Source organism: Mesoplodon mirus (genome assembly GCF_964341445.2).
Source record: "Mesoplodon mirus genome assembly, chromosome: 5".
Taxonomy (NCBI): Eukaryota; Metazoa; Chordata; class Mammalia; order Artiodactyla; family Ziphiidae; genus Mesoplodon; species Mesoplodon mirus.
Window position 1 is genome coordinate 42,498,188 of NC_138980.1, and position 9,869 is coordinate 42,508,056.

Genomic DNA, 9,869 nt, shown 5'->3' on the forward strand with positions numbered 1-9,869 from the left:
TGCTTTCAATATCTGTAAGTCTGTTTCTGTTTGGTAAATAAGTTCACTTGTATCATTTTTTAAAAAATTAGATTCCATTTGTACCATTTTTAAAAATTATGGTATTTGTCTTTCTCTGTCTGACTTACTCCACTTAGTATGACAGTCTCTAGGTCCATCCATGCTGTTGCAAATGGCATTATTTCATTCTTTTTTTATTTCCTCTGTTGATAAACACTTAGGTTGCTTCCATGGCTTGGCTACTGTGAATAGTGCTGCAGTGAACATTGGGATGCACGTATCTTTTTGAATTATTATTTTCTCCAGATATATGCCCAGGAATGGGGTTGCTGGATCATATGTTAGTTCTACTTTTAGTTTTTTAAGGAACCTCCATAATGTTTTCCATAGTGGTTGTACCAAGTGCCATTGCTTCTTTTCATGTTTTAGAACAGGCCAAATTCAGCTGTGTAAAGGAGAAGCGCTGCGAGTAATCACCTCTTCACGAAATAATTTTTTGAAATGGTTTTCAATCCTTCAAAGCCCTGTTTAATTTACTTTGGCACATATTATTTACCTGGGGGATAAATCTGTGGGGTCCCATTTTGTCAAGCCAATTTGGAATCGGCAAAAACATTATTTAAGGACTTCCCTGGTGGCGCAGTGGTTAAGAATCCGCCTGCCAATGCAGGGGACACAGGTTCGAGCCCTGATCTGGGAAGATCTCACATGCCACGGAGCAACTAAGCCCATGTGCCACAACTACTGAGCCTGCGCTCTAGAGCCCGCGAGCCACAACTACTGAGCCAGCGTGCCACAACTACTGAGCCTGTGTGCCACAACTACCAAAGCCCGTGTGCCTAGAGCCCGTGCTCCGCAATGAGAGGAGCCACTGCAATGAGAAGCCCGCACACCACAACAAAGAGTAGTCCCCACTTGCTGCAACTAGAGAAAGCCCACGTGCAGCAATGAAGACCCAAAGCAGTCAAAAATAAATAAATTTATTTTTAAAAATTATTTAATTTTAATTTGTGAATCATTAGTTCAGAGCTTTCCTGTTCACTATAGGATACTTTAGGACAAATGAATCCTATGACTATGGGGTCTTTAGGCAAGTTGGCTGATGGTTAAGGTGAGACATGCTTATTTGTCTCCTATTTTATTTTTTTAATATTTATATTTTTGGAATAATGTTTTTATTGCAAAAAATACATAGAATTATAAAGGAAACAAATTATGGAGAAATATAGTTATCCAAATATTTTTTAAATGTGCGATATAGCACATGTAGTTTTTATTAACATGGTAAAGTTTACTGTCTATCAGTGGGTCTTATAGCTTTGATAATTTTTTTTTTTAAAATATGGAACGCTTCACGAATTTGCTTGTCATCCCTGTGCAGGGGCCATGTTAATCTTCTCTGTATCATTCCAATTTTAGTATATGTGCTGCCGAAGTGAGCACTGTCCCCTATTTTATATTCAGTAACTCCTCTAAGATTATTGGGAATCTTAGATCATCTTAGATAATCTTAGAGATTATCTTACCTTGCTTAAGTTTAGTGGGATCCTAATATAACTGTAACTTGAGACCCAGTATTATTTGCATGAAGGTTTGTGAATCAATGCAATACAGCAGATGACAAAATTCAGAAACTATGTTGTAGAGGCCCCAGAAACCAAACAGTGCCCCTTTATCTTTTCTTTATCTTTTGTGTAAATTCTTTTACTATATTTTAGATTTCCAGTTGGGTTAAATTGTGCACCTTTGTTTCAGTATTTTTTCACTTATTTCCTCTCTCCTGTCCTTCCCTGTTTTAGTTTTTCAGTCACTGTATATACTTCGGGGGAGAGGGTGACCTCTCTACCCTGGTATTTATAAAATTTTTCCCTCCAGAGGGCCTCACATTAGTGCCATGAGGAATAGGGGTCTCCTCCAGGACAACGGGTTGCTTTATAGGGTTTAAGGACCCCAGGTTTAAGTCAGTTTGAACTAATCCCCTGGCTGTGCCACAAGGATGCCATGGGTGTTGCCCCCTGTAACTCTGAGGGTCAGGAGCTTTGTTGCAGTAGAGACAGGGGCAGCAGCAGAGGTACTTAAGGGTCCTGGTGCACCCCCTGGTATTAGGAGGGCGGATTCGGCCTGCCATCTGTTGGCTGCCTTTCCCCCTCTCTTCTCTTTTTCTGTCTTTTTAAATGACTGTTCTTTCAAGAGCAACACTCAATGGAGCCACCTCTTGCACAGGGCATAGTCTCTCTCTCTCACCCCTCACTGGGGTATGTCGGGGCCAAGCCTGCCTCTGTCACAGCTTCACTCTAACACACAGATAAATCCTGGCAAAGATATCACCCCAGGACTGATACAAGGAGGGCGCCAATCCCATACTGCTGCTCCCCAAAGCCTAGGAATTCTTGAAACTGCCAACTCTGGTCTGCTGAATCTAAAACTGAGGATTCGTATGGTCAACAATGCAACATAGGCAGCACAGCTCACAGCACGAGGTCCCCGACACCCAGCAGCCCAAGGCACTGGCCGCCATCAGACAGCAGAGCAGGTGAGCAAGTCAGAGCAGGAGAAGACAGACCCATGGGTGGTGGTCATGTCTCGCCATGCTGCTCACCACACCAATTTTTCTTGCCACCTTCAGAGGTGTGATTTCCATGTTGAGACTGATGCTGGTGTGTCATGCAAACACACACACACACACTCAGGGTAGGAAAAAGCCTATGACTGGGACTTCCCTGGTGGTCCAGTGGTTAAGGCTCCGCTCTCCCAATGCAGGGGGCATAGGTTTGATCCCTGGTCAGGGAACTAGGATTCCCGCATGCCACCCAGTGGGGCCAAAAAAAAAAAAAAAAAAAAGTCTATGACCCACGTAATTGAGGTCTTGGGGGGAAGGCAGGGCTGGCATCTCAAGCAGCTCTGAAATGGCTTCAGAAAGCAAGGAAAGGAGCCTGGCCTGGATTTTCATCATGGTGAGGGAACGTTAAAGAAAAAATATTCAGTGACACTCGTCAAAGAGGTAAAGCAGATTTTATCCAGAACCCCTGGGACAGGTACAGAGACTACTGCGATGGGATTTCACAGCCAGGGAGAAATGAGACTAGGCTCAACTCTGCATACAGCATGAGGAAGTGGGAATTCATGGCCAGAGAGCAAGGTGGGGGGGTGGGGGTCAGTGGATGGAAATTTACTAAAAGAAAAACCAGGGATTAGTGGGTCTGGATAAACTGACCTAACAGGATTCTTACTGAAGTCAGGCAGGGTGATCACACATCACCTGAGCAATGGTGGGAGTGTAGGAACCCAATCAGATACAGAAGGAATCAGACATGGGGAGCTGGGGAATTCTGGTTTAACTGATGCAGCAGTGTTTCTGGTAAAACTGGATTTCACGAGGAACTACACAGATAGGCCCAGGAGAAGGTTTAGGGTCAGAACCAAAGATTCTCTGGTCAAGCAAAGAATCTTTGTCAGGGGTTGGGCCAGGATAAGAGTTCTGCACACAGACAGGGGCTTGTGTGGCTGGAATGTGAAACTAATGCCAGAGGACTACAGACTTTGTTATCGGCTTTTCCGGGCGTGGACACAAGGGGAAGAGAGAAGGGAGGCGTAAGCTGTCGGTAAACATCAAAAAACGTGGAGTCTTTACAAGCACAGAGAATAGACTTGTGGTTGCCGAGAGGGAGGGGGGCTGGGGTAGGGAAGGACTGGGAGTGTGGGATGAGCAGATGCAAACTATTATATATAGAATGGATAAACAACAAGGTCCTACTGTGTAACACAGGGAACTATATTCAATATCCTGTGATAAACCATAATGGAAAAGAATATGAAAAAGAATGTATATATGTATAACTGAATCACTTTGCTGTACAGCAAAAATTAATACAACATTGTATACCAACTATACTTTAATCAAGTTTCAAAAATGTGGAGTCTGGGGCCTCCCTGGTGGCGCAGTGGTTGAGAGTCCGCCTGCCGATGCAGGGGATACGGGTTCGTGCCCCGGTCTGGGAGGATCCCATATGCCGCGGAGCGGCTGGGCCCGTGAGCCATGGCCGCTGAGCCTGCGCATCCGGAGCCTGTGCTCCGCAACGGGAGAGGCCACAACAGTGAGAGGCCCGCGTACCGCAAAAAAAAAAAAAAAAAAAAAAAAAAATGTGGAGTCTGACTACTCATTATAAGGACAAACTTGGGTATGAAAAATATGAATTCACAATGGCTTGTTTTTATATAAAGAAACATTAACAGGAAGCTCAAGAAATGATTAAAACTGTGTATCTGCAGTGGTTGGAGTAACAATGCTGGAGGGGACCAGGAAAGGTGGGCAGTGACTTTGCTTAAGTTAGGCTTTTGTATCTCACAGGTTTATTGAAAATAAGCAAAGTATATACACCCTGTGTTACTATTTAATAGTCTTTCTTTAATTTTAACTTTTGTACATAGGAAACTATTGTTAAGATCTAATTCCTTTGAACACTAATGGTTACAAAAGTATAAACCACAATTTTCAAATCCCTTGCTAACTAAAATGACAAGGTGTATCCTAGTTTGTCCCTTCCCTGTATCTCACATGGGGGAGGGTGGTATTTTCAGAAATCAATATAACATTATAATGCAACAGGGGTTTGGGTTTAGTTCTCTAAATGCAGTAGAATTTTCAAAGATTTATGTAAGCTTTGATTAGCTGTCCTCACATCAATTGCTTTAGCTTTTTTTTTTTTGGCTGTGCTACACAGCTTGCAGGATCTTAGTTCCTCGACCAGGGATTGAACCAGCAGTGAAAGCCACGAGTCCTAACCACTGGACTGCCATGAAGTTCCCTGCCTTTTAAATTTCAATATTCTCTAAGGACACGCACAAACACTGATGTAAAATGAAACACGTACCTGAAAACGTAAACACATTCATCTCACATCTTGAGGTTCTCTTCCCTAAAAGGAACAAAAATTCTATTTAGTTCCACAATTTTCTTGCCTTACCGACATCATATCTCTCAATCAGCTTAGATTTTTCTTTAAGCCCAAGAAACTAAAAATATTATTTCCCACACAGGGAATTAATTACAAAGTGCTAAGGGAAACTACAGCCAAAGGACTGCACTATTCAATGGATAAAAGAATCCAGAGGAAAGAGACACAAATATTGGAATCAGCACAGATAAGCAGCCAGCGTCCCACAGGACAGAAGGAGCCTGTTTGAAAGTTTAACACACACTAGGCTCTCCTGGTTGAGATAGAACCGCTGGACCAGGTCAGTCCCTGGTGAAGGAGGGTGGGGGCACCTGAGCACCCACAGGGATGGACTCTGGGAGCGCCACACGCCCTCCTCTCCCTGATGAATAATGGAACCACTCCTTTTCAGGCTTCCATTCCCACAGTGAGAAAACTCTCAGCAGAATTCAATTTAAGATTCTGACCCAAAAGAACTCCCAAATTCATGACCCCTAACCCAGGACACAGAACTCCTGTCACAGGCTTTCTCAATGTAAACAAATTACACTCTGAGCGCAGCTACACTGTGGATGCAAAACTCCAACCTAGGGCTTCCCTGGTGGCGCAGTGGTTAAGAATCCATCTGCCAATGCAGGGGACACGGGTTTGAGCCCTGGCCCGGGAAGATCCCAAATGCTGTGGAGCAACTAAGCCCATGCGCCACAACTGCTGAGCCTGCGCTCTAGAGCCCGCGAGCCACAACTACTGAAGCCCGCATGCCTAGAGCCCGTACTCCACAACAAGAGAAGCCACCGCAATGAGAAGCCCGTGCACCACAACTAAGAGTAGCCCCCGCTTGGAGCAACTAGAGAAAGCCCACACGCAGCAACAAAGACCCAACTCAGCGAAAAATAAATAAATAAATAAATAAATAAATTTATATTAAAAAAAAAAACCAACTCCAGCCTATACCTAGAAACAGACCCGGGGGAACCACGGTTACAACCTCAAAAGGGGTATCACCATCCCATCTCCCCCCAAACCCTTTCTGCCATGTGTACTTGTATCCCCAGCTTTCCAGGGCTCTGTAGCTTCTCTCAGCTTAAAGGCTCCTTCCATGGTGGGTGTGAGCAGGTAGGACACCTGCTGGGCTCTCCAGGAAGAACCAGCTGGGTCTTCAAGTACTTCCCTTTGCAGCCTCAAGGGGGCCTCGCCTTGAGTCACTGACCTCAGGTCTCTGCTCCCAGTCACATTGTTTTGGACCACACGATGTTATTTTAAATGGCCCCAGTGGTTGAAGAATCCAGCAAAATCACACAAACCTAGTGTTTATGTAGAAAGGAGGGAAGAAAATTGTAAGGCTTTTTTCTAGTTCAACAAGAAAACGTGTATCTATTACTCTCAGAAAATAATGATATTAATTAATTATTATTTCCACAGCAAGAAATTGTTTTATAAAGACATAATTGGGGGGGTAAATTAGGAGTTTGGGATTAAAATATACACACTACATAAAACAGATAACTAACAAGGACCTACTGTATAGCACAGGGAACTATACTCAATATCAATAACCTGTAATGGAAAAGCATCTAAAAAGTATATATACATATATTCACATACAAATATACACATATATATGTATATATATGTGACTGAATCACTTGACTGTACATCTGAAACTAACACATTGTAAATCAACTATATTTCAATAAAATATTTTAAAAAACTGTACTTGAACACCTCAAGCCTAAGCCCTGGAATTGCATTTGAACAACCCCCCGCCTCCCCAAAAAAACCCCAAACAAAAAGCACAGACCTCAGGATATTACACCTGCTCAGGGAGGGAAGAAAAAAGAAACAAGAATTTTTGACGCAATGTAATACAAGAATATTTTCTTTTTTCTGAAACTCATCTATTTCTTGCCTCTTTAGAAAATGCTATCGTTCAAGCTCCACTGCTTACATAAATTTTAAGTTTTTGAATAACTGAGGCTCACATACATGAATAAATCTTTCCAGGGTGACAAACCCAGGGAGGGGAAGTGCTGACAGGAGAGAACACCCAGGAACGTTTCCAAAGAGGAAACTCTACCCAAAGGACTACCCATAGGATGTCTGTGCCCAGGAAAGATCCTCGAGGAGAGGCACAAGGATTTCATACAATGTAGTTCTGAAACAGGAGGGAAGGGGACACAGCACAACCTTTAAAAGAATGACATAGGCTGAGGACATGACATAAAGTGAGTAGAACAGAATAGGTCCAAGATGGCGGACAAGTTGACTTCCACTAGACCTTGAGCCTCAGTATACACTCATTGGAACACACTCACAGGTGTCATGACAGTTCCAAAGCCGAGCATAAAGGTCAAAAAGTGGGCGGTGGCGGGCTTCCCTGGTGGCACAGTGGTTGAGAGTCCGCCTGCCGATGCAGGGGACACGGGTTCGTGCCCCGGTCCGGGAAGATCCCACATGCCGCGGAGCGGCTGGGCCCGTGCCATGGCCGCTGAGCCTGCGCATCCAGAGCCTGTGCTCCGCAACGGGAGAGGCCACAACAGTGAGAGGCCCGCGTACCGGGGGGGGGGGGGGGGGTGGGCGGTGGCCCAATTCCTGGAAATCCCCACCCCTTCTCCAAAATAGCTGGAATACCCCTCCCACTCATTAGCCTATGAAATTATCCACCCCTATAAAAAGGTTGGCCTATAAAAATGGCCAACCCCACACCCTGGTGCCACTCTCACCTTCTGAGATGGCCCACACTCTGTCTGTGGAGTGTGTCCACTTCTCCTATCACTTTGTCTCTCACTGAATTCTTTCTGTGATGAGACATCAAGGACCTGAGCTTCATTAAGTCCTGAGACCAGGTGTGAGATGTCAGTTAAAAGACCGTGGGTTCAAGTCCCAATCTGAGTTACATGGTTTCAGTTCCAGGTGGTTGGTTTCAGTTCCTGGTGGTTATTCTCAGATATCCTCTCATGGAAAATATCCACAGCAAATATAAATCCTTAAAAAAGAGCCACCCATGACTCTTTAGAAAAAGGATAAGGACTTCCCTGGTGGTGCAGTGGTTAAGAATCCTCCTGCCAATGCAGCGGACACGGGTTCGAGCCCTGGTCTGGGAAGATCCCACATGCCGCGGAGCAACTAAGCCCGTGCGCCACAACTACTGAGCCTGTGCTCTAGAGCTGGCGAGCGACAACTACTGAGCCCGTGAGCCACAACTACTGAAGCCCGTGCGCCTAGAGCCCATGCTCCGCAACAAGAGAAGCCGCCGCAATAAGCCCGTGCACCGCAACGAAGGGCAGCCCCCGCTCGCCGCAACTAGAGAAAGCCCGCGTGCAGCAACGAAGACCCAACACAGCCAAAAGTAAATTATTTTTTTAAACAAAGAAAAAGGATAAACAATTAGAATATTGGGTCTGTTTGAAATACACCAGGGAGAACAAAGAGTTGATAATGATGCTCTGAATTGAAGACGGAAAGTTGGCTGTGGGAATGAGGGAGGGATGTGGAAATTTAGGGATTTATTGCCAGTTTTAGGAAAAGCTAATCTGGGAATTAGTCTGGATCCTGGATTTGAGACCGTGCTCTCCAAACATTTGGAAAACTCAGGAGAAAACGAGTGCCCCCTGGGGAGAAAGGAGGGACTGGGACCCCACAGACCACAGCTCCTCCCACTCACGAACCACGGAGACGGAGTCAGGATTGTCCCCTGATAACCCTCCCCGTGGTGACCACACATTCTAGAGGAGTCGCGGGGCTGTGGGCGCAGAGCTGTCCAGAGAGGCTCCAGGCTTAAGTCACCGCCTGCAGTGACGGCACAGGACGCCCGGGGTCCCGGCTGCCGACCCAGCCCCGCCACTGCGGCAGCCGGAGGGAATGAGGTCTGAACGGCGCCCCCTGCGATTTTGGGTCCGCAGACTCCTGAGTTTACCGCGCCGGGAGGCTCACGTCCCGCCACGGCCGGTTCACACTGTCCCTCCTCCCTGTCCTGGGACACGTGGCCCAGCACACTCACCATTTCCCGGCTTTGGGCTCCTCCGGCGTCTTCCCATAGACTCCCGCGGCCCCCGCAACACGTATTTACGCTGCAGCAGACACACCTGAGACGCGTAAATGCAGACGAGATTCCACGCAAAGCGCGGCCACGAGCGTCCACGCAGTTTGCAGAGCGTGACCCACCCACTTTCCCCTGCTGCGCCCCCGATTGGACAGTTCGCAAGTACCCGCCCCCCTTTCTCCTGAGTGACAACGGGTCAGGAGGTCACATGATTGAGCAGAACCAGTTTCCACAGGTGGGCGGGAACTTTTCCTTTCCAGCGACGTTTGCCTTTAAACCACACTTGGCACTGGCCCTAGCGGGACAGTGGCGTCTTCCTCAGATATTTAAGAATGTGGGGACACAGGTGTGCTCAGGGAATTCCAGAGTAAGATTCCGGAACAACCGACGTCCTTATCCAAAGCAAGAGGGGCGCCCTGGTTAGGCCAACTGAGAAAAGAGGGTTTGCGGTCCTCCACGGGGCAATACTTGGCACAGGCTGTGAGGCCACTCAAGATACTGTGACCCTTGTTTACAAACACACTGAAAAATGACCTCACCATGTGTAATAAAGAGTCTGGCTCCATTTTTATCTTTGTTGACAGCGTTGAGGCCGTCACTTTTCCCTCTCCACATATGTGGTATTTTAGCTAGAGAATCCCCTGGCCTCCCAAGCACTTGACTCTGGTGGGAAGTTTGAACCCTGCAGCCCTTGCCTGGGAACAGGGACTCTTCTCCCACCAATCATAATTTGTGAGATGTGTTCAAGAAGACTCTCAGGTATACATTTTGCGCTAGAAGGAAATTTAGTTTCAGAGTGTGTGCCTAGAAATTTTGAAATGTAAACAGCTATGATATCCCTAAGGCAATCCAGTTACTATTTTTTTAAATAAATTTATTTGTTTGTTTATTTT

The 9,869-nt window shown here is 46.0% G+C and overlaps 1 protein-coding gene across 2 annotated transcripts in view; it reads right to left on the reverse strand.

Moving 5' to 3' along the window:
• Nucleotides 1-9,063, reverse strand: part of LOC309804188 (uncharacterized protein) — a 47,028-nt gene extending 37,965 nt beyond the window's left edge. Inside the window, exons 1-3 of one of the 2 annotated variants that reach the window (XM_082621386.1) lie at nt 8,935-9,063; nt 6,145-6,238; nt 4,872-4,916 (exon numbers count right to left, since the gene is read on the reverse strand). In XM_082621386.1, coding sequence (XP_082477512.1) covers nt 4,872-4,889 — 18 coding nt within the window. In that variant the 5' untranslated portion in view covers nt 4,890-4,916; nt 6,145-6,238; nt 8,935-9,063. The remainder of the gene's footprint in view (nt 1-4,871; nt 4,917-6,144; nt 6,239-8,934) is intronic. The other variant, XM_082621387.1, reaches the window with a different exon arrangement.
• Between the last annotated feature and the right edge of the window lie 806 nt (nt 9,064-9,869).